Genomic DNA, 26332 nt, shown 5'->3' on the forward strand with positions numbered 1-26332 from the left:
TTCCAAGATCAAGGCCCTAAACATATTTACGTATTTAACTCCTGTGTCTTTGAAGAGCTGCACACAAAGGACTTTTGAATGCCTGTTCTGAGGCAGGGGAGAAGATCCCAAGCCCTAGCCCCAAAAGTACTTGCTACCGAGTCCCAGCAGCTTCTGGGCCCTGCACCTACAACGATGCTGCAGAGCATGGGTTTAGCAGCTCAGCTTTCAGCCAGAGCCTGAGGATGGTCCCCACACTGGTTTCCACTCTCTAGCACCAATGTGTGATGCAGCCAGATCCAGTTTCCCAAACAAGCACTTCTGTGTCTATTTTCTTTGTGTCTCTGCTACAAGCCTCTCATGTAACACCTCTCCCTATGCCCTGTGTGGCTGTCATCCTTCCCACTGACAAACACGAGAGAAGACAGCCCGAGGAGGTTAACACCACTCATTAATCGATCAGCGGAGCCAGTGCCAAGCAAAATGAAGTGCTGTTTTCCCTCCCACCCACCATGCTGGAGCTGAGGCTGCTGCTTCTGAAAAAAAACCCTGCTGGGAGAAGAAACAGGCACATTGGCTGGATTGAACAGCCCCCAGAAAGGGGTGCTCAGTGGCTATGGGGTCAGGCCCTTTAACTGGAAGCAACACCTGGGCCTTTTGCAGAGATTTTTTAAAGCCATGCAATACCCGGCTGGCTTTGCATTACCCCTGACAGAGAGAAAAGCTGAGCCCCTCTCAAACAGCCTAAGCACTTCTCTTTCTGCAGCGTGGCATGTAAGTACATATTCTGGGAGTTTTGAAAAAGCTAGCCCATCCCCCCCTCCCTAATTGGCTTGCTGACAGAGAGTATTAGGTCCTTTGGGGCAGCTGCTGTCTCTCATGGAAATTAGTGGGGTTTTAAATCCTGAATTTTTTTCTCAACACCTGAAAAAAACCCCCATGGTGGCAGTTCACACAAATAGTTCCACTGACTTCTCAAGAGCAAGGCAAATCCTAAAAAGAATGTAAGGTTTCCATTTTTAATCCCTTCCAAAATAGCTTAGGTATGTATGATGGAAGTAGCTGTGAGAAACAGTTGTTGCACAGGGGCCCAATTTCTCACATACTTCAAAACAAACCAAAACTCCCACCTGGTATGAGTGAAAGACTTAAAGGAGTGGGTTAGTAAATGGATAAAAGCATCATTTCAGACCTATATAACTGTCAGTTTAAATTTATTTTTCTTTATTCTTACTAAAAATTATCATTAACCTAATTGTGACTCTTATCTATCACAATCATTCTTTGCGTGTGTTTGTTTGTTTGTTGGATTGTTTCTTTTTTAACTTGAAGCTCCTGTTTCACATGAATAAAAGCCTCCAAACTCTGCAGGAAACTGAATTTTGGAAGGTTTGTATGATGCAACTAATATCATAAACCCCTGCCCTGGGGTCCATTAGGTGTTTAGAGACCTGCTGCCATGTTAACGTGCCTTAATATGACCTCTAAAGGTTACAGATGTGGAGAAGTGATATCCTTAACAGAAAGGATTTTCTTTGTTACCTTCCTTAGTTTTTTTTAACCAAAAAAAACTTTCTACAAAGATCAAATATAAACTATTCCACGTAGTTTGGGTTGAGTTGGAATTTCCTTGCAGATAAGTCTAAGTGACAGAAACACTTCTCCAGCCTTAATTACAGTAGCAGTGTCGAGTGGTGCTGCATTAAACTGACCTTTGGCTTTATGTTAGCTGAGCTAAATAAATAAAAAAATCATAAATTCCCAGCAACAAACACAAGCATATCTTATCATTCACAGTGTGAAGTTGTTACTACAGTGCCATCTTCAGTGCGTTACATAAAGTGGAGTTTTCCTGTAGAGGATTTTTCATTGTTCTTTATTGGTTGGAAATGGATTAAAGGAATTTCTACTGCACAGAAGAATAAGGAAAAAAAGGTGAAAGCCTTCTCTCTTTGTTAATGAGAAACAGAGTGTTGTAATTCAAAAAATAAATAAATTATTATATCAGAAGCATATGTAATTATCAGGCAAAACAATCCGAGTCCAGACACCACAATAGGCTTTGAGGTAAAATATGGTCGTCCACATCTACTGCCAACGACACTTAGTAATACTGCATGGAGATGACAATTTTGCATGTGAACATGCATTATGGGTAGTACATTACAGAACCATTAAAAGTTGTTAATGCAAGTTTGACTGTACACTATTTACAGACAGGGAAAAAACATACTTCTCCACAAATCTGACAGAGAATCTGGTCTAGCTGTACTGTGGGGGACAACACATTTGGTCAAACAAGCTCTTTTAGGCTGGTCACAAACTTTAGAGTTTAGATTGGACCCAGAAGTGAAGATTGCTTTTCCTGTTGCAAAATGGACTAGCCCATATATTGAAGTAGCAGACAGTCAAAGAGAGTCTTACATTCTTGATTACAGAGCTGCTGTGCTGTTCTGCTCCTGTTACTTTGTTTGCTTGCAATGTCAAAACAAGGATGTTAACTGAGGCCTGCTACAACCTTGTTCCTTGGCCCAAGCCACAGACATTCCGGGCCATGCCACAGAGGTCTGCTCCAGAGGGTATAGGAGAAGACACTTTAGCAAAGGTCACTGCCACGCTTCTGGGGATGTTGTCTCTGGGGACATCTTGTTTGCGAGGCCCACAGCAAATGCCTGCATAAGTAGGTATGAATACATGTTGTTGCTTCAACCCCATATGGCACTAAGAGACAGTAGGCAAACTGACCTCATGCATGTGTAATGTCAAAGGGAATATTTCTGTGGAGAAAGGAAATAGGAACCGACTCCAATTCTACATCTCGGTCACACAACTTGCCAGCATAAGCAAAAACTGCCAGAGGTCCCAATGTTGTTGAAAAATATGAGTGATTTTATTTTTATAATGCAGATGTTCTCTTTGGAGGGAATGTATTTGCTTGTCTTTTTAGGCTTAGGTATTTTCTTGCATATGGCTCAGAGCTGTATTGCTCTGTATAGAGAAAACAGGTCTATTTAATGGTGGAAAGAGAAAAGTATACAGAAAGGAAAACCTAGCTTATTCACGTTCAGTGATGTTTCTCAATCTGAACAATAGAATACTATGTACAGTACAACGGTATTCCCCTTTTGGAACGGATTGTATGTGATAATACTCATCTTTGCATACCACTTGCATTTTGAAAGCACGTTACAAATGTAAGGAAATCCTTACCAACAAACTTTACAATATGTAATTCTTACTATCTTTGCTGTCATATGCTGAAGTGATATAAATTACTTGACAAAGCTACACAGAGAGAAATGTGTCACACTTGGTCTTGTTGACCATTACTTCTGCTAGTTGATAACTATGTATGTAACTACTGCAACAAAATCAGAAAATCACATTAATGGCATCACTGCAACAGCTAAAGTGAAAATCCAAATTCTAGGGGAAGCTACTTAAAAGATAAAACCTCTTAGTGCTTCCATAGCTTATATTCTTGAGAGAGGATTACAAATAGGGACCTTATTTGTTGGCAGTATCCCAATCCTCTCAAAGTACTTTCTGAATATTTCACTCAGTTAAGGAAAAAGTAATTTTCATTGACCAAAAAGAAATCTTAAATATAGGTTATTCATGATTCTTTTTCTTTATTTACATCTTAGAAAACCATGAGAATTAAAAGCAAAGTTTTTTGGTGGACATTTGGACACAATCTCCTGATCACATTTGTAAAGCTACCAATTTATTGAACTGGTCCCAAAAGTAAAGATCTTCATGAGGATGAAACAGTGCAACCACATGGCAATATTTAAGACAGAAACTATAAGAACCCCAATTATTTCGAAGTGTTAACCCCATCCAAAGACATCACCCCTTGTATGACATTTGTACTTTTGTTTCTAACTTCATCAAATTGCAGACACACCTCAGTAAGAGCTTAAAGACTGGTCCTGAAGAACGCTAACTGATCTAACTTCCATTAAAGTAAACGGAGGGGGAACATTCAAAACGCTGCATTTAATTTCCACCACACAAAAGGCAGCAAGACAGTTATGGTGTATCTTTGCAGCTAAATTGCACCCTGAGCTGCACATGTGAGTTCCTTGGCCCCCAGGGCATATTCTAGCCCCAAAATGGAACAAGTTGAAAAGCTGCATGCTAAAATTATAAAACCAACAGCTTGCTTTCTCTCTCTCTCTTAGTAAAATACTTTCTAAATACAGATATTACCCCACAACATGACTGTTCTTAAAAATATCCGTATTTTTTCTTTTTCAATCCTGAGAAATTAAAATTCAGCCCATTTTGCTTTTCAGAAAAAAATTAAAGTTCTTCTCCCACTCTTCTCCACAAAATTATTTTTGGGTATAAGCAAATGCAGACTGCACATATACCAGACTGGTGACCTGGAGTCTTATTTGCGGTGTGTAGACAAGAAGAATATCCTGCTGAGAAGGACTCAGAATCTATGAAATCCTGCCAGGGAGCAAGGAAATCTGCTGTATGGTACATTGTTTCCTGTAGTTTCTTGCAGTGAAGAGCTCAAAATCTGTCAAAACACTCTGCCTTTTGTGACCCTGCTCATTGAGATGATTTACTGTGCAGCGGCTCATATTTAGATGTGAGCACTAATGTATCTCATGAAGAGAGACTCTATCAAAGAAAGTGCTCAACAAACATTAGATATGGACTAACCTACATACCCAAACAGCATCCAATGTACACACAAATGTATGCACATTTCAGTTAAAAGGCTTGTTAAAAAGCATGTATCACATCGGGTCTAACCTAAATAATTTGTCCAAGACTCTTCAGTGAATAGTGACACCAAAACCTAGCTTGGGTAAGTGGGTGTGGATGTCTGCAGGATTTAGCCTACAGTCTGACTGTCAGGATTCAGTTGACTGAATCATATTTACTTTACACTGTACACCTTACAGTCATGAAAAGCAATGATTGTCCAGCTTCAAAAGCCCAGCATGAAGCTTCCTAACGGAAGCTTAAACCATTTCCTGCTCCTCTCTGTTTCGAATCGTACATCCAACACGACTCAGAAACCAGCCTGATTTTAGCTGGTTTTTGCAAATTGACAAATCCTATTCCTTTGCCTTTTTGGAAACTGCTATTAACCAATGTCCAGACGGACATTCAGCTGTAAGGGGCTGGGCACGCTGAAGGTGAAGTGAGAGCATGAAGTGGAAAGATGCCCTGGAAGGTCATAGTTCATGCATTTCTAGGAAATTACATGAAATTAAATCAAGAAATGAAATGCTTGTGGATGAAGGAAACTGAGGAAGAAGTCTTTGTTATTGTACATATGCAAAATGACTACTAAACCATATGGAGATCACCTTTTGTTTTCTGGTTAAACAAAGACCAAAGGGACAATGATGTAACACTTGTGTAATCATTAGAGTTGATTTACAGTATTTTAAGCCTTCGCGTACACATGCATAGATGTGTGTATATATATACACACACACATTCATTTACACACATACATACAAAAAATTCAGATTTAGTACTAGCTAGGTCTCTTTTTCTTACCTGATTGTTATTTGTGCTTTTAAGAAATTATTTAGTTTTAAATGAGTACAAAAATTCCCAGCAAGAGAATGAAAAATCAATATAATACAGCATCAGTCTGTTACTAATGACTGGTATTTTAAAAATAACAGACTGCTCAAAATGTACTGTTTTCAGACAATAAATAAATAATCTCAAGTATTACTAATGAACATGAATAAAATTAACAGTAAAATAAAGATACTTACAATAAAGTCTCTACTTAATGAGAAAGAAGAGCAGGGTAACTTTGTTCCATTATAGGGAGAAAATAAATTGTATTGTTAACATAGCATTTTTATTTTATGTGATTTATATCCCATGTCTGTGTATTAAACCAGCAAATTTAAAGAGTTTTGTATCCATAGTACTACAGGATGCCCACAGCTCTTGAATCACTGTAGAGTTCCACTGACATCAAACGGACACAGACGGCACCTACTCTATATTTTGCCCTATGGTTATTTGAAAGTAGTAACAGGTTTACCACACAAATCAATAGAGCAAAAAGCAAGATTATATTTTATTTCAAGTAAAAAATTACTTAGCTTATTTTTCATTTCAATGACAGATAGATCAGCTCCTGACCTAATATGGTAAATTTCTGCTTTTGTGTTCACTAGGGTAAGGCTGATTTGATTCCACTGAAGTCTGTTGAGTTAGTCTGTATTTACATTGGTAAATTTCTGAGATTAGTTTGTCCCTGAGCGTTAACATTCCTATTTTTATTTTTCAACACAGTATCAATCAGAATATATAAAGATAGATTAATTGCAATTAGAAATAAAGACTGAATAATGGAAAAACATATTAACAGAAAACTGCCAAGTTCCCCTACATTCAGGAAATCAGTGCATGCATATTATTTTCAAAACATGAATACTTATTCCTGATTTTCAAGTTTTTCTTTAGAAAGAAATTCTATGGAGTATATACATAGGCCTTTTTCAATTAATGATGTGGGTTTGCTTCTAATGTTACACTGCAACTGGCAGTGAAAAAAATCCACATCAAGTCATGATTTTCCAGTCTATATCACATTCTGATTCTCATTCACCACCATTATAATGCATGTTAAATCCTACACAACAGGGAATGTTTAATCTAGACGTAGTTCTATTCCTGCTCTTCTCCCCTCCCATGAAGATTTGTATGAGGCTTTGTAAAACATTTTTACTACAAAATCTAAATTTGGAAGTTAAGCTACCTAAAGACATCTTTTCACCTTTCACTTCTAAAACTAACCTAACCAATTGAAATGATATATGGATTTTTTTATATATATGATTATTTTGTTATCTATGAAATTTTTGTTTTTGCTAAAGATAAACTAACTTTTCTTTCCTCTGAAAAATTATCTTATTCAAAATTATTAATAAGAAGGGAGCAGAATCAAGATAAATGCCCCTAGCATTACGTGATTGTTCTTCTAAGCACTTCTGTGTTGAAGATCTCAGAATCCACTAAAACACAAATTCTGCTTGTGTTACTAATGCAAAAAAAATTCACTGACTTTGGAGGGACTAGTTGTATAACAGAGGCAAGGAGGATTTTGTTAGACAACAGAAGGTGGGAAAAAATTTTATAAAAAATAATAACAAGTTGTCAAGGTGATTAGAAAACATTATTGTTTAACTACTTTATAGATTCTCTTTCATCCATATACAAATGATCCAAAAGAGAATATTACAGGCACTTAACAAAGTCTAGTTTCAGAAATACAATAGTACCAAACAATTTTATTAATATCTCATACAAATTTTTAAGTCAATTCTGGCTAATATTTTGATGTTGCTGAAGGCAAACAAAATTCATGAACAATAGCTTTCTGTGTTTTACATTGGACTGAATGTTATAAGTAACTATCTTAATTATAAACTAACCTAGAATAGTAATGATTGAACCAGGGTAAAACCAATACATTTTGTTTTCTTTACTTTATTTCAAAATAGAGTGATTATAAATACATTCTTGTTATATTTCCTTCCCAACTCTTTGGATGCAACCAAAAAAAAAAAAAAAAACCTCACTGTGCTCATTCGCTCATTTCATACAAATTCAATGTACAAATCATGCAAAAGATATTATAGATATTATACCACTATCAAGTTCTGGATATGTTTTTTTGATTCTGAAACATTTGTTAACATTATTCACAAGGCCATGCCTTTTATAAGTTATATCATCATTATGGCTTTTTAAAAAAAATCATTTAAAAAAAAAGATTTTTATACTTGATTTCTATATTATTGTCGATCTTGAACACTAAATGCAAAATGTAAATCATCTAATGGGCTTGTGTTCTTGCACCATGGTTCCTTTCTGATAAAATTGCACAAATTTTTTCTTTTTCAAGGAAACGATTACACTTTATTGATTTTATTTAAAAATGGAAACTTCTTTATAATACAATGAAAACAACAGATTATGTTAACACCTTCACTGATTTAGTTTATATGTCTATGGGTCTTAACAGCCATTTTACAAGCATGGCCACTCAAACCAATATAATGAACAGATAGATCTGTTAAGCCACATCCGAAGAGTCACCTTCCCAGATAGACTGACTATAGATTTGAATGGACATTACACTAAAACTGCTGTGCAGACACATACACTGATTCAAAACATGGAGGAAATAAACTGACATTAAGGTTGTCATTCAAAGTAACAATTTCACAGAAATATAGTGTTTTGCCAACTTCTGCATTCTTCACTCACACTATTATGCCTACATATTGCACCATATACGTAAAACACTTAGGAACAATTTCTACAGGAAGGTCCAGATTGTGCAACCTTTATTGATGCTGGTGAATCAACGCTCAACTGCATAATCCCAAAAGAGTCACTGGTCTCTATGTATTATACACAATGTTTCTGAGATGGCTCTTTTTTAAGTCAATGACAAAACTCTATCTAAGCCCCACACTTGGGCAGGTGTTCAATTATTAGTTCATGAATAGTACCTCTGCCCATGATTTAGGTTGAGCTTAAACGCTTTACTGGATTGCGACCTCAATGAGCAGGAAAATCTGGCCCAGTGTAATGGTACAGCATAACAATTCAGTTCTTCCTCTTTTGATCAGCGAATAGAAGACCTCACCACAAAAAAAAAAAAAACAAAAAAAACCCACAACACAAAACAAAACAAAACCTCAATTTTTAGTTGAGGAAGATATGTTCATTTATCATTGCTCTTTCAACTCAGGGCAACATGAGTCATAAGCACATCAGTTTTAATGTCACTTAAAAACATTAGCTTATTTGCTATTTTTAATATTTTTAATGCATGCCTCTCGAGAGAAGGGTATGGACATGACAGTCTCTGACAATGCACTGAAGTGTGTCAGAAGTCTTATGCTTTGGCAAATCCCAGTGAATCTTGACACCTCCTCAAAGCCATGCAGCACTGCGCAGAGTAGGCACAGTGACCCATTCTTCTTAGCCTACTGATGGAGCCATTATAGTCTATCATGTCATCTTTAACACTCCTTAATCCACAGACACTTGACACAATAAGCTCAAATGTTCTTACTCAAGCCTTGGACATTTATTGCATCATTGGGCAACCAAGAACTTTTTATGCTAGAAACACATATATGCATAGTATCCATGTCCTGAAAATCTCTATGACACCCTGAATGAAGTCAATTATTGTGCATGGATAGCAGCAGCTTTTTGAAAGAAACTCAGCCATTAATCTATCATCTGTTATAATATTATCTGAAGTTATGCATATACTTTGTAGTATGGAGAAAAATAATAAAACAAGCCTCTTTCTAAGTTACAAGAATATAAACAAATGTCTGAAAGTAGAAAAATGTTGTTTTGTTTCTCTTAAAGAAAGAAACAGTGCCTTTTTTTTTTTATTGTAAACTTCGTTAAAAATATACTGCAGGCTGTTTGCCAAGTATCATTCCAGAATAAAAATTTCACAGCAGTCTCATAAAGCCCTGAAATTGGAAGTTTATAATGGAAATAGCTGACACAGCCTTCTCCATAGTATTATTATTGGGTCTTGCTGTAATATTTGCTAGTTTCAAATTCATGAAAAGCATTCATGTTTATATCCTACTAATCTTAATTGATTTACGTATTGATTATAAAAGGTAGGGGGGAGGTTCTGGAAGCAAAGGACATAGAGGGTCTTATACAAAGCTCATTGAAATGAATGAAAAAATTCCTTTTCAAGTCAAAGGACTGTTAATCTCATAGTATAGATTTGCTGTGTGATGCTTTACCAATATATCTCCATTTTCATCTCAAGGTGCCATCTACCAGTGAGATACAGTGGGGATTTTCCACTCTCTACTTTTTTTTCCTAGCTATTCAGATTCAGCTTTCACAAAGGCAAGTTTTTACTCTCTAGATACAAGCTACACAATACTCTGAACTGATACCACTATATTAATTTTACACTGTGGTTTTAAAATAGACATGATTTGCCATATTGTTCACTGTTCTGATCAGTTTTTTCTGACTGACAGACAGATAATAAGAACAAAAAACTTATGCATATACAATTAAAATATTACCCTTACCATGAATTCCTGTAAATACTTGTAGTGAAAACTATTCAGATTAAGCTGTAGAGCCCTGAAAAGCAAGACAACTGATGGCAAATAATTGCCTGAGACACAATACTAAAAAACTAATGAATCTATTTTAAAATGCACCATTGGTAACAAATCTGAAATAAGATAATATGCTAATTTCACAAGAATATTACAGAACAATTTTATTATTATTATATCCGATCACTTAATTCTGGATGATTCTATATATTACATCCCCAGTTTCCGTTTGGTATATTGTTCTGTTTTTATTTATACTGAATGATTAATGCATTGTGATCAGGAAAACAAGTCAGGCATATTAAATACATATTAAGGAGTACATATTTTTCCTATTTAGTATACAAAGTATTTCATAAATATGAATTATATTACAAAAATAATTTCTGCTACGCTCACACAGTAAGCAATTTGACAATTTTGGACAACCTGTTGGGGTTGCAAGTGTTTCACGTAACTGAGAAGGAACTCTAGTTTTAATTGGAGATGAGTCTTACAACAGATTCTGCATAAACATCAAATATTTTCTTCAGATGCCACAAATACTGCAGAAGTCAGTTTGAACTATTTTCTTTCTTTTTTTTTTTTTAATTTTATGTATAGACATGTATCCTTCAAGTGGTCAAATTTATTTCATAGGTATGTAATGCATGGTATATTTTAAACAAATATTTGCACAATTTAACATTATAATTCCAGTGGTTTCAAGATGCAGGCCATAAATGTAACCAATTTACACATACTATCGAATGTTCTCTCTTTGCATGCTTGTTACTTTTCAGATAATCTTTAAACAGTGCCATTACAACACCACAAATCAAAGGATTACTCCAGTTCCACCAACTTAAATCCACGTGCAGGATGAACGACCCAGCTGAGGTACAAATACCAGTACCAGGTTTCTTGTGTTTGTTCTAACAAATCACAAGGAGACGATGGTTTTGCATTTAAGGTACAAAACATATATGCCTCTTGAGGTTAAATTCAGTGTAATTTGTATAAAGCATCCCTTTGGCAATAGAGTTTGCAGTATCCCTACAGGATTCCACAGGGCATGAGCTTTATGTAGTAAAATCTATTAAGGAAATTCTCCTCTACTTGATAAATCATATGCAGCTACAGTTAATCAGACACCCTTGGATACACCTGCCTCTATGCCTATCAATATAATATAGTATTTGGAAGTTAAAAGTCAACAAAAGGCACTTTCATCATTAAATAAATGTCCTCTGTAGGCAATAAGATTGCATGACCTATATTTTATTCAAAGCTGTTTGTTCTTCAAGGACTTGTAGGTAGTCAGGTGAACCTTGAAGTTTAGCTTTTAGTTCAAAATATTCACTTTTTCTTTGTTCCACTACAATTTTACTATGATTACCACCTATTAGAGATTTCTTGGGTTTTTTGTCTTGTTGTTTCTCTGGATAACGTATTTCAAAGCCACTGACACCTATGCTGTTGTATTCTTTTTTACTTTCCAGAAAATTTTGAATAAATACATTGGAATCCCTCCCAGGGAATAACTCATCCAGTTCATCGATTGTGCTAAGTCTTTTTCTGGTATCCACATGCAATAAATCTTTCTCCTTGTCATTAATATTTCTCAGAATGACTTTTTGCCCTGGTGGGTCAGCAAACGTGAAGCCTGTTTCAGACTCTTTTAAGCCACAGGTATGACTTTTGCTCATCTGCTCAATGGTTTGAGGAATGAAGGCCTCTGCACCTAGTCCGTCTTTTTTGTTTGACTTGTGATCGTGCTTTCTTAGCTGCAGTTGCATAGAACTGCATTCTTGATTTCCAATCCCTTCATGCTTTACAGTTGGTTTTTTGTTGCGCCGAAGCACAAAAACAAGAAGACAAAAAGCAACAAACACTGTTAAAATAAGCACAACTAATATGCTTAAGATTAGGATGGACAATGGAACTGGGCCACCAGGAGGACTCCGAACTGGTCCCAGTGGTGTTGTAAAAGTAACAGCCGGCATAGGACTAGTGAACAGAGCAGATGGCTTGTTTAAAAGTTTAGGACAGAGGATCTCATTTTTCAGAGACTTAAGTTCAATGTTAGCAAACTGTACAGGTGTTTCACATTTCAATTCCTTCACCACAATACCATCATTTAGCTTTTCAAGCCACAGTTTTAAAGCAACTAAATCACAAGTGCAGTCCCATGGATTACCTTCCAAATCAATCTGTGTAAGAGATTTTAGCTGATCAAGAACGCCACTTACAGGTAAATACATGAAATGGTTGTTCCTCAGATTCAACCTAGCAAGTGGTGCACCAGCAAAAACATACGCTGGCAAGCTTCGTAGAAGATTGTTGTTCAGGTAGAGCAACTGCAAATTTGGCATTAAGTCAAAGGTGCCTGCTAGGATTTCTTTGATAACATTGTATTCCAAATACAGATATTGCAAGTTGTGGAGGCCAGCAAACATTTCTGGGCTCAGACGCTCTATCTGATTGCCATTGAGATACAATCTCCGTAAATTTGTAAGGTTGCGGAAAACTTCTCCTTTGATCACTGAAATATGATTGCTACCTAAATGTAGCAAATCCAGCCCCTCAAACTCAATGAAATCTGTAGTGTCCACATCCTTAATATAATTGCCATTTACATGCAGTTTCTTGGCATTTAAAGGTTTTGGTACGAGTTCGGCCATTGACTCTATATTTCTTTCTTGGCAATTTACACTTAATCCCAAGTCCGAAGGATGCGTTTTGCAAACACAGGGGACTGGACAAGGAGTTAAAGGAGGCACCCTGGTCTGGTAAGATACAATTTGACTGAGATTGCGATTAGATAGTGCTTTGCCTGCTACTATCCCCGAGATCTTCGAAGGATTTGTAGTCTTTGGCGGCTTTGTGACTAATCTGTGCACTGACGTTTGAGTGGTGTGGCCATTCGGTGTGCTGTAACTGGGCTCCAGCTGCGAGGGAGGCAGAATGCGCACATCAAAATCACTCCCTGTCCCCATGGAGCACAGCTCTTGCTTGTTGGTTTCTTTCAGTAGCCTCCCATACAAGTCACTGGGTGTTTCACAGATAGCTTCTCCAATGTAGATGTTATAGGGCATGTTCTCCAGCCATGCTTTCAAAGGCAACAAATCACAAGTACAATTCCAGGGGTTGTCTTCCAGTTGCAATTCAACAATTCGCCCAATGTGTTCCAGAACTCCAATGTATGGAAGCTTCTGTATTCGATTCCCTCGTATATCCAGATGGGTTAGAGAAGCAAATCGAAAAATGTTATCGGGAAGGAATGAAATCAGATTGTCATTAAGGATCAGGACTTTCAGCTTGTGAAGCTTATTGAAGGCTCCCCGTTCAATAAACTTGATTAAATTGTAGTCAGCTTGGAGATACTCCAAGTTCTCTATGCCAAGGAAAGTGTCAGCTCGGAGAATCTTTAATTCATTGTTGTTCAAGTGCAACTGTTTTAATGCACTAAGACCCATAAAGGCCCCTCCCTCAATGTTCTGTAATTTATTATTACCCAGTTGCAAGGACACTGCATGTGTAAAATTAAGAAAGGTATTTGGATATAGAATAATTAGCAGGTTGTTTTGAAAGTTGAGGTGGTAAAAATTAGACCATGGTGGTTTAAGCTGATTTGGTCTGTAGAGTGCAACCTTCTCACAGTTGACATAGAGTACATTCTCAACTGACACACAGGAGCAAACATTGCAAATTTCCACAGATATATCAGCATCTGCAGTTGTAGAAGAAACTGGAGATGACAGAACCAGAAAGAGCCACAGAAACATCTTCTTGTGATGAGCAAGAAACCTTAGGCTCCTGAACAAAGATAAAGAATCTAAAGAAGAAAGAAGAAAAGAAAAAAGAAAACATTTTTCAGTTGTCATTGTTCTAAAATGTCATTTGGGTTAAAAATTGTATTCCACTGAGCTACTGTACCTGCCAAGGATTATAGATAAACTACAAGCACCGAATTTAAAATAAAATGAAAGATTTTAACAACCAAACAAATACACGGGAGCTAGAATGATTTCAAATACAGAATGTAAATCTCTGTAGATAAACACAAATAACTCTGAGGTCTGTCAAATATATTTCTCTCTCTTGTACATGCCAAACATGCATAACTAACAAAGTAAAATAACCAAAGGAGATTCCAATTTTATGCATATTTACTGTCCTCAATCCTGCACTGCTCATATGTTGCCATGCATTTCAGGGATATTAAACACAAATGCTGATGTTATGCATGCCCAAACATCTGGGCTGGGATAGCACAATATAGAAAGGATGAAGATGCAGACACAAAAAGCAATGTCAATGCTCAATATATGTATCTATAGCATCAACACATACAGATTACCACTACGGTAATAGTGAGATTCACTGACGGGATACATAGGCATGCACACACATTGTTTCTGTCACTTATTATACCTAGTTTAAATAAATAGGTGGTAAACTGATTGCAGAAATACAATGAACTATCCGCAAAACAAGAAGATCAGCTCTGGGTGACCAATGGAAGCACACGGATATGGAAGAAGCATGCAGAGGCATACAGCCCCATCCCCAGGAGTAACAATACCCTGACTTGCAAAACAAAGTCACAATTCACCAGCCTGACACTACTGAAACCTGAGAAGAACTTTTTTTTTTGTAAAACATTATGTAAATTACTCTTATCCCTGCACTGATACAGAGGTGGCTTTCAAGAACCCTTCACATACAGTCAGGCCAGCTGAGCTGCCATTTTTTACGCAGAAGAACTGGAGCCACAGCATTTCCTCTGACTTAGAAGGTAGCTTTTTTTTTTTTTTTTTTAAACAAATCAGTCAATAACCAATACATTGTTCGTCCCACCTTCCCCATTCCCCCCATTTCCCAACTTGTCCCTTTCATTTCCTGCTGTGGGAAGCCACTGAGTTGGCAAGAGGGAGCCAGGATGGAAGTGAAGAAAGCAGGAGCCAGCTGGAGGGAGGAGAATCGGGCTGGAGGGAGCCGCAAGGAGGGGAAGATGTGCCAGGGGACCTGGAATGGAGGGCAGAGGAGGGATGAGGGAGGAAGGAAGGTAGGACAGAAGGACAAGAGGGAGAGGGAAAGCTGAGCGGAGGCAGGGAAGGAAGAGGGGAAGGGATGGCTGAAGGGGTCAAGGAGGCCGTGGAGAGGGGCCACGGGGAGAAGAAGGAGAGGAGCAGCCGCTGCTGATCCCCGCAGGCTCCCGACCCTGGCCGCGGCGAGCCCACAGGGGCAGCCCGATGCCCCCGCACCCCCCCCACTCCATCTCCCCCCCCCCTCCCAGCCGCCGTCCCCCCGTATCCCTGCCTCGCCCACGCTCGAGTCCCCTCTTCTTCCTCAGCTCCGGGGCCCCGGCCGGTGCCGAGCGGGCACACTGCGGGCGCTGTGCGGAGCTGGCGGCGGGTCGGCGAGCCCGGCCAGGAATGCAGGCACTACCGCAATTTTTTGCCGCAACCGGCTCGGCTGGTGCCGGCTCCCCTCTGTCGTGGGCGCCCCGTCGCCCTCTGCCTCCCGGCGGGGGAAGGCAGGAGGGACACGGGCGCACACACACCGCACGCACATGCCGGCTGGGAATGGGCACAGCGCGGCGATGCAGTCCAGCATGCCTTCCACTCTCCCTTTGCAACAAGCCACAACCGCGGTCCCTGCCGCCAAATGCTCCCCACCCTCCTTCGGCACCTTTGCAAAGTCCAGCCCGCAGCACATTCACACACCCCCTTCCCCCGGCCCCACTGCACAGATCCTGCCCCCCCAGTCCCTCCCACACCTCCACCAGCTTATCCGGGCCGCCCGCAAAGGATCGGAGCGGGCAGCGCTGCGCCCGGTGCCGCTGGCCCGGGGCTCCGGGAGGCGGCCGGCTGGCGGGGAGAGGCGAGAGCGATGGCAGAGAGGCTCCGGCAGGAAGCCACTGTCGTCTCGCCTCTCTCCTCCCCCCCCCCCCCCCCCCCCCGCCCCTTTAAAATAACAGCAGTAATTATTATAGGAATGAAAACAAAACCTTCGGAATGATTAAAAGCAATTAAAACGCCAACGTAAACGCAGCCCCGTCATGCCCCCCCATCCCCGCCCGCACTCACACGCCCGGCGGGGCGGCCGGCCGCCCCCAGCGATGCTCCCGGCGGCGCTCCGCGGCGAGCTCGGCACCTTCCCTACCTCGGCGGCCGGGGTCGCCGCGGCCCCGCTCCGCTGCGCTCCACCGCTCTCCCTGCGAGGTCTCCCCTCCGGCAGCTCCACGCACGCACTGAGCGGCGGGGGCAGCCGGGCGCCCGCCCGGGCGAGCACCCCTGGCCGCGCTGGCCGCCGAGGCGCGGAGCGAGGCGAACCCCGGCGCTGCAGTACCCCGGCGGGCTCCGCCGCATGCAGCAACCGTCTCGCTGAGCCCTGCCCCGACACCGCGGTCCCCCGTACACATGCGGGGAGAGGATCCCTCTGCAGACGGGCACCCGCTCCCATCGCACTGCTCTCGCCCACCCCTTGCACGCAGAGAGAGCCCCCTCCCCTTCGCCACACGCACACTCGCACACACATATGCACGCACGCACCAAGCGCACGGGAGCTGCTTTGGAGGGGAAGGAGGCGCCGCTCCGGGGGAGCAATCCCAGCGCATCGCAACCGCGAAAGCCTCTCCCGCACGCCTGGAGGCGCGCCGCGCCGCCGTTACCTTTCCCGGGGAGATGCCGAGCTGCGCCTCCGCGGAGCTCAGGCGGGTGCGGCGGGGCGGGAGGCGCCCCCCGGGGCGGCGAGAGCGGCGGGGCCCCGGTGCGGCGCCGGGCGCCGCGGGGCTGCCATGGGCGGTGCGCAGCAGCTACAAGTGCAGCCCGGGGCACAGCCGGGACGGGGCCATCCCGCCCCCGCTCGCCCGCCCAGCGCCTGGGTGCGCGCCGCTTAGCACCGCGGCTGAGAAAAGCGGAGCGGGGAAGGAAAGGGAAGAAAAGAAACGACTCCCCCCATCTTTTCTGACGATCTCCCTCCCCCCGCTTGAAACAAAAGTAGAGGTGGAAACTGAGTGGGCAGGATGGTAACATTTGCTGCATTTAATGTGCATTGCAATTATGGAACAAAATCGCGGTGAGGAGACATACCCGACCCGTTCTTAAGACAACACAGCTATTTGTGTATCTCATTCTTTGTGGTTAGGTGAAATTCCTCCTCTCCTTAGGTAACAACTGCAGTCTGATGAAAAAAATCCTCTAATGTTATGCGCTTGTGCAAAACAGATTCTGCTAATTAAGAACTCCTATTTACCTTCCATAATATACTTTCAAATGGTAATGAATACCCCCAAACAAGGTGACATCTCTTTCCGAGGCAGAAGAGTCAGTTAACCAAATGAAATCTTGCAAGGGGAGTTCAACCGCTTGTCCTTTGCCATGAATGCTAACATAATTCGGTCAGAAAACTGTTTATGTATTGCACACATAGCAGTTGTGAGTGCTAGTTCTGGGCAGTAAACATCAGGGAATGGAAAACAGCAACTGCTTTCTTCATTTACAGAAATGAGATAAGTAGCTTGCTCCAAAGGCTGACTGCATCTAATTGAAATAATTGCAGAATTTTATTTTGCATTATGTGGATAGACTGATACCTGAAAACAAATGCAGCTGAGACATCAATAATTTGCATATCACAATAGAACTGAAACTGATCTGTGATTAATATTCAGCCAATTAAAAACGGAAGTCTCTTAATTATTGAACCATTAACAAAGTGCTGTTCACATAAAAGGGAATGCATGTATATAAAGGGCCCAGTTTAGAAGGATTTGCATATAGTTTAAGCAGAATTTTTCAATCTCTATTTAAATAAACTCATGGAATAGAGAGCAAAGGTCTAGAATAAAATTCATTTAGGAAGATATCTGATTTATAAGTCTATTTTAACAACAGGCACAGAAATGCAGGTGTAAAGATCAAGGTGTCGGTTTTGTTTAAGCAGCTACATTAAGCTGGATGTTAAACTAATTCCTTGCTTATTTAGTAGGTGAAAGAGCATATAGACAGTACCAAAGACAGATCACTACTCCCACTACCATTCAAACAACTGCTTAGAGACTGAATAAAAAATCAAACAAGGAGCATAATAGAAGATCATATTTTAGCCAAGTAGACTGTGAAATGAACAAGTATTTAAGAGAACTGAAATTGCACTATAGCTAAATAATTCTTGATGTTTCTATTATAAGTGGCTATTAACAGTGACATATGTTTATGGTGTTGTAGAACTTATTGGAAATTTAGTTATGCAACACAATTTCATTATTAGGGTTTTAGTATGTCATATTTTTATATTTATTTCTAATTTACAGTCACAAAAAATAACTCCTCCTCCAAATCTTGTTTAAGTGGTTTCTAAGCTACTTATCTTAACCTACAACATGTCAAACTCACTAGGATTTAGGCTTTTATGTCAGGACAACAAACCAAACCAAACTGAGGATAATTTTAAAGTATAACATAAGCACAAGTTTAAGGTCAAGACTATGATCCAAGACGATAACGTTCTTAAGGAATAAATCACTTTAAGGCGTTACATCCTAGAATCACTTGGTTGTACCTCTCTCTTTGAGATCTGGCTAGAAGTTCTGTCACCATCAGTAGAAATTTTCTGTGTAGCCTGATGGTAGATAGTAATTGGAAGATTGCAGAGACAGAAAGGGCAAGTTGGATTATCTGGTCGGGTTCCCTGAAGTTTACGAGATTACACCATGCCCATTATTGTCATCTCTAACTTTTTCTTAAATTTTTTTGCTGTGATGGAACCTCATTCATCTCCTTTGATATTTTTCTCTGTCTGTCTGTTGTTTTCCACAGGAGTATGTATTTTTCCTTCAGTTTAGCAAAAGGAGAGCAGAAGTTAACAGGAAGATAGATTAGTAACATGGTTTTCTGCAAAGAGAAGTATCTGAAGAAAAAGTAGAAATGTGACATATACTGCTTCCCACCCAAGGAGGCACACACAGGGTGGTATTTAGTAATGGTACAATTAGCTTATCAATAATGTCATTACCATATCTAAGTAGAAGTTCTTGGGAGAGAAAGGTAATTTTTACTCTTGGCTACTGAAATTCATCATGCAATCTGCTCAGAAATTACAGAAGCCTATTTATATTTTGTTTTCTTTCACATTTTTGTGAGAGCTTCTAAACAACACTTTTCTTCTAAACACACAGATGTGCTTGGTCACCTGTCTCCCAATTTACTTCTGGGCTGATGCAGGAACTTGACACTGAAACTGTGCTTTATGTCTGTTCAAAGTCTTCCAGGAGAAAAACCTTCCTGTAACAGAATCATCGAAATGCAGAGGCCAGTCGAGATGCTGAATTTACTGCTCACAGCACGAAACCTTGGAGACCATTTCCTCAAGCTGTTCGGCACACATGCAAATAGGACTTCAGCTGAAGTCAAGGGGAGTTCTGCACAATAAGTTGCTTTGTTTTTTCATCCACAGTAATTTTGAGTGAGAATTTAACTGATAGGAAACAGGAGCTAAATATCCTGCTCATTCCTGGGCATTTCCAAGTACAATTTAAGATACAGTATCTGAACTCAGGCTGCATGTGTACACATAAGAGGTGAGGAGGAGGTATCATCTTTCATACAATTGCCAACGTCCTACCTTTATGCTACCTATGGATGCTTGGGCATCCTAAACACTTTTCCACAGGCACTGAGTTGCACTTTTCTGCTCTCTCTCCAGTTTGTCTGTTGTCATCCTGAAAATGAAATAAGGGTTAGTTCCCAGTAGTTTGAACTAACCAGAGATACTGATGACCCACACACCTGTGGCTCTTGAAATCAGAAGACCAAAACAAGAAATTGCTATTGCCATGACCAGCATGGGAGCATGCTTTCCTTGTTCATGTGCCGACATCTGTACTGGCCAGCTGTGAGCAAGCCTTGTGTACCCAGCTGCCAAAAACACACCTGGGAGAGAAACAGTGTGCACACAAATGTATTTGGGTTATCCTGTTTGAAAAGGTTCATGCCAGGAGTAGAAACTCATATAAAAAGTCTCCAAAAATTAATGGGAATTCCTTTGGATCAGGCTCTATTTTATAATTATTATGTAAGCACTACATGTTACTCTTTCGTTTTCCCAAAGAATGGTAAGAATAGCCCAAAAGTTAATGTTGTGGCCCCTCACACAGAGACAAGGTAGAGAAGAAACTGTTTTATTTGAACACATAGAAAGCTGGTTAACAATCCTTTGAATAGGAAAGGAAAGGTTTCTGTGGGCTCTGCCTGTTTCTGGAGTTTCCATGGTTAAACAATTTCTGTTTAACAAGTCTACAACGTGTTTCTGCTCCCAGATAAATCAGTAACAACTGCCATACTCAGCAAACAACATCCAACACGGCAGAATACAACAATGACTGTGCAGCACTGTCTTATAATAGGGCTTCAACTGATAGGACATAGCCTTTTGAGGAGAAAAAAAAAGGCGATAATTCCACCCACTGTCCCTGTCTTCTATGTATTTTGCCAGACTGTCAGTCAGAAGAGGGGGAGGAAGAGCATCCTTGAAAACTCTATATGCACTAGTGAGTCCCTGCATGTGCATCCTTTTAAAGGTACAGTGTGATAGGAAACAGTGCAAGTCTGCAATACACTGAAAACAGGGAAAGAGTACTGTGCTAAATAAAGTGGAAGAAAGGCTGACAGATATATGTCTCTGCTTGGCTCCCTATTATTTCCGCCTGACTTACTCCATTTTATCCAGGAGCCGTCTTCAATGTGCAACAAGTAACCCATCACCTGCTCCCCGAAAGCATCACCTGAGAAAACAGTGAAATGCATGCATCCCTTCAACAGGGATTGGCAGGGATTTTTCATTCCATCTTTTCCTACTCATTTGCAATGAGTTGTTGTCTTGAATGTTCAATAAAGTGGGCATGCTGCTGGTAGTGGGTCTTCTGACTAATTCTCTTTGTAAACTCAGCCTGCGGGGATGTCCAGCTCCATACACTGCTCTTGCCAGATTTTTCTGTCAGGGCACAGTGGGTAGGCATTTAATTTCACTAAATTGCAAGTTGTCTAGTGCTTTACTTATTTTGTTTCTCTGTGCTCGTTTACCTAGGGGTTGTTCACCCTCCAGCTCACTGTCACAGGCTAAAGCCAAGCTTGGCCTATCCTCCTGCCCCCTGAGACAATGAAAAGTGTGAAATCAGAAGACAAAGAAACTAATGAAAAAATAATGGATGAAGAATTTACCTCAGATATTTTTCTCTAGGGTTGTATGATATAAGGTTAAATGCAAAACCTAGCAGCAACTACCGTTGTCCTACCCAAGTCTCTTGTGGAAACTGCTCACTAAACTGATTTCTCATATTTAGAATAAGGATTCCGTGCTAGAAGACTCTGACATTATTGAATATCCCGAATCATGAAATAACACTTCATCCTCCCTGAGTGAACAGCCTATTAACTGAATAAAAGAACTATGCCCATATACTGCAGAGAAAATTTAAAGAAATTTGACTGTGGTTGGAAATGTTGGTGGGTAGGAAGGAAAGAGGTACTTTAAGAAGGGGGAAAAATGTATTGTGTTACAAGGCTTGTTTCTTTGTTTGCTCCTAATAATTTTATCTTCAACAGTGGAGCAGCGTAAATCTTTTATGCTACGAATACCATACCTATTAGGCTTCCAGTCAGGATTGGATGGGTTCAGGTCACTTGACATTAACAGAATGTGAATTTAGAATATTCTAATTTAAGTTCTCACTCCTTCACATTTTCCTCACATGTGAGACTATATCTTATCACCTTCTGGAATTCCACAGCCTTAAATGGGGCTTCTCACATGTGTAAAGGTCAATGGTATAACCCCCTCATTAAGCTACATGCAACCAGAAGTCTCTTACTTTACTTCTTAGAAAGTTCAAGAATAAAGATTCATAGAATCATAGAATCATAGAATGTCCTGAGTTGGAAGGAACCCACAAGGATCATCAAGTCCAGCTCCTGTCCCTGCATAGGACAACCCCAAAAATCATAACATATGTCTGAGGGCATTGTCCAAATGCTTCTTGAATGTTGTCAGGCCTGGTGCCGTGACCACCTCCCGGGGGATCCTGTTCCAGTGCCCCACCACCCTTTGGGTGAAGAACCTTTTCCTAATGTCCAACTTGAAACGCCCCTGGCATATCTTCCTGCCATTCCCTCAGGTCCTATTATTGGTCGTCAGGGAGAAGAGATCAGTACCTGCCCCTCCTCTTTCCCTCGTGAGGAAGCTGTAGACTGCGATGAGGTCTCCCCTCAGTCTCCTCTTCTCCAGGCTGAACAGACCGAGTGACTTCAGCCGCTCCTCGTACAGCTTCCCCTCTAAACCCTTCACCATCTTTGTGGCTCTCCTCTGGACACTCGCTAGTAGCTTTGTATCCTTTCTGTACTGTGGGGCCCAAAACTGCACGCAGTACTCAAGATTAGGCCGCACCAGTGCAACGTAGAGTGGGACAATCACCTCCCTTGACCGGCTAGCAATACAGTGCTTGATACACTCCAGGACACAGTTGGCCCTCCTGGCTGCCAGGGCACACTGTTGGCTCATGTTCAACTTGCCGTCAACCAGAATCTTCAGATCCCTCTCCACGGGGGTGCTCTCCAGCCTCTTGTCCCCCAGTCTGTCTGTACATCCAGGGTTGCCATGTCCCAGGTGCAAACTCCGGCACTTGCTCTTGTTAAACTTCATATGGTTGGTGATTGCCCAGCAAAAGATTACAAAAAAGCTTACAATAAAAGTATGATAAAAGAGAATAAAATAATTGTCATTCAGTCTTTAGAATGAAAAACAAATACACTATTTTTGCTGAAGTTTAAGCTGGTGCTGGCTCTTGGACGAAGAGCTTCAAGCTGTGACAATGTGGAACAGGGAACGAGTGCAGAGCAACTTGCCAGCTACTCTTGTCTCTCGGCATGCTGGGAGAGTCACTCCCCAGCTACTGTGGTTCCTTTGCTCATCAGCTGAAAGACCACTGTGGTAGAATGAATAGTCCTCTAGAGAAGAAACAATGTGCTTTAGACTTGTTGCTTGATTTAGGGAACAAGTTACACTGAAGGGGAAATATCTGAAGCAAAATTGAGATATTGCATGGATTTTCTCGTTGCTCTACTTTAATCTGCTTTTGCTTCTGGGGTTTGTTTTGCAGCTGCCCTAATTTCCTCTACTTTTACATTTTCTATTAATTTCAATTAAGGCCTCCATAGGCTCATGAGCTAACACTTGTTTTTTATTGTTTTTAAACAAGCAGGCCTACATTATCTTTCCTATTGCCTCTAGACTATTGTAAAGGAATGTAGGAACATGGTCTTTCAAGAAAGAAAAGAAAGTGCAGCTAGTTCAGCAACTGAGTGGTGACATTTTTTTAACCTAATGATTAAACACCAGTGCTGATCTGATATAAACTCGCTTCAGGGAAGGGATGCTCAACCAGTGACCAAAAAAGAGATGTTTGCTTTTAACAACAAACATTTTGACACCATATCAAAATGATCAGGAAGGAGATTGTGGTTGAGATGGATGTCTCACCCTCTTTAAGAATTTCAGCCCTACCTGGGTGGAAGGGGGAATGTCCTCTGATTAGCTGGCTGCCTCACATAATTGTCTCCAAGGCCTGAGCAGCCAATCCAGACTGTTCCAAAAGCAAGTAAAATGAAATCTTCCTCATCTTTGCAAAGGCTTAAGCACAACAATATGTAGAGGCAGCTCTGCTTCATTTTCCACTGGATGGATGCACCAGGGAACAGGAGCTGAACCATCAAAAGGAAGATGGAAAAAAAGAGAAATCTCTTTAAAAATTTAAAGTTAGGTTTTAACTGGGTAAAATAATTAGTCAGGGCAGTGAAGCCTTTCAAAATATTTTTTTAAAGTTCCTACAGTTTACAAAGTATATCAAAACAAAGAGAATTCTGACAATGTGACACAGCTCTTGTAATCATGGCACTCCTAAGTGTGTTCCAGCTTCTAGATACATGGCATGCCTGGCATCTACAGATAAAACTGAGATGAGTGCTTAGAAAACAATGACAGAGATGTAGATACATTAGTAAGAAGGGCCAAGTTCTGCTCATTTTTATATTTATGGGGTGGTTTCATGAAAGAGAGAAGGACTAACCATCAGAGATGTAGGTACATTAGTAAGAAGGGCCAAGTTCTGCTTATTATTATGAGGGGAGGGTGAACTGGACTAACAGCAACAGCATATGTTAACAGTTTTGCAATGTCTTTTATAGCTTCACAGTCATGTAAATTCAATTTTAATCAAAGTTTATATAGAAAAGTAAAGGAGAAAATTAAACTTCTGTAGAGTTCCTTTGCTCCACTAGAACAAGATCTGGATTTTCTCACACTTTGGCCTTTTAACATTTAAAAATGAAAGATATCTTCCCACATGTCCATGAAATCTCATTTTCAGAAGAAACATTTATGCATATTTACTACATAGTGAAAGAATTAAAGGCAGATTTATGTGAAAAGTCTAAACCAATGCCTGAATGATGGAAACATTGTAATTTGAAGGAGAATTCCAGCCTTATTGGAATCCTCTTATGCCGAGGAGGGTAGACTTGTAGACAAATTCAGTATAATCAAAGAAATAAAAAACATTGTCTCTGCTTAATCTCAAGATCTATGACCTGAATACTCTTCTGACATACATTATTTCAGGTCTTCTCCAAGATGTGAAGTTATAACCTGCCAGACAAATCTGAAGCCAGCATGCTCTGAACATACGGGGAAATTTATTTTATTGAATAAGTGATTCGTATATCAATAAAGATATTCAGATATTCACATATCAATAAAGTCAGTGAGAAGCATTGCAGAAGGATGAAGAAAAAAATGACATATTGTAACAAGGGGACCCTAGCAGGTATCACGTTAAATAACTGAAGAACAGACTTGAGTGACTGGAAAGAGCAGCAGAGGAGATAGTTTTAGGAAGCTTGTACAGAGTTTGGGAGACTGGCTAGGAGCCTATGAGTAATATTCACAGAGACCTTTATTCACTAATGGAACTGACAGAAGCTGACAATTATGACAATGGTAATGAACCTGTCTCATCTATTTTAAGACACCTTGTATGAAGAATTCAGAGAGAAAGGAAAAAAGATCATTTTTTGATTGGTTAAAATACCATAACTTCAAGGGATTCCCCTTCTGTTTGCTCTGCATGGAAAATATATAAAAGCCCCATAATTGCAGAACATTTAAATAGGTCACTTAAAATAGATCCTACAAAGTGACAGGAAAAAAAGTCCACCCTACTTTAAAGTAATTTTTCTTAACAAAAAAGAAAGAGGATTACTTTCTATTATCTTCCATGCTTTAGAAGGCCAAAAAAGTCTGTAGATTTACTTTAGAAAGCTGTAGATGTACTTTATATGTCTGCTTTGCCTTGAGATTAGCCCAAATGTGATGTCATCTTGATGTTTACAGATGCCAAGGGATCTAAGACATCTCATTTTCCTCCTTTTCAGTTTGTTCTGAAAACATACTGTATTGACTTCATGCCTTTTTCTTATGCTATTTTGTGCTGTTTCCTCTGTCTCCAAGATCATTGACATATTGTATTTATTGAAGGAAACTTTCATTGGGGTTGCAGTGGATGTAACTATATTGCCTTGACAGCATTCCCGTTAGTAACCCCGTGGTTTTTGTTGAGGTCATTGAAGTAATTTTTGAACAAAGTCAAGGTGTATTGCATCTTTCACTGAAGCCAATGAAGTCAGACTCAGTTCTGTTTAAAATAAGGGTTTCTGATGCTTTCTTATTTTAGTAAAAAATTCCGTAGTGTAATGACTGTTTTGAAAATAAACTTTACTTCCTTGTGCAAATCAGCATTAGCTCATACTATAAGTATGAAAACCAGATAACTAACACCATGAAATGCTATTCAAGTATTGTTTCCCTCCTCAGGTTGTAGTTTGTTAGTTTTGACAGGTGCACGATGAAATATAATAGAAACTGCAAAGGCCCTTTGGCCTTTTAAAACTGATGTATAGCTGGCAGGTCAATATGGATACATGCATATAATGGTCCAAGTTTCAGCAGAGGTCAGTGGTCAGTAGTCAGTGTGAGTGAAGCAGTCCTTCAGGTTTCAACTCAGCATCTAATTTTTTCAGAGCTGCTGACCAGCAATTAATAACACTTCTCTACCTGCACCCAAATATGGTTGGGCATTAAAAGTGCAATTTAGGAGCCAGCCTACAAAACAATGATGTCAAACATGTAAT

General features: G+C 40.2%; 1 protein-coding gene across 1 annotated transcript; it reads right to left on the reverse strand.

Annotated features, from left to right (window-relative positions):
- Positions 1 to 11359: 11359 nt before the first annotated feature.
- On the reverse strand, positions 11360 to 16515 carry SLITRK4 (SLIT and NTRK like family member 4; the record flags this gene model as incomplete). Its single annotated transcript, XM_082322978.1, has 2 exons — positions 11360 to 13923; positions 16257 to 16515. The coding sequence occupies 2 exons, from the start codon at positions 16513 to 16515 to the stop codon at positions 11360 to 11362; spliced, it is 2823 nt and encodes a 940-aa protein (XP_082179104.1).
- Positions 16516 to 26332: the final 9817 nt, after the last annotated feature.

The sequence above is a fragment of the Platalea leucorodia genome (assembly GCF_965183815.1).
Source record: "Platalea leucorodia genome assembly, chromosome: 10".
Classification (NCBI taxonomy): Eukaryota; Metazoa; Chordata; class Aves; order Pelecaniformes; family Threskiornithidae; genus Platalea; species Platalea leucorodia.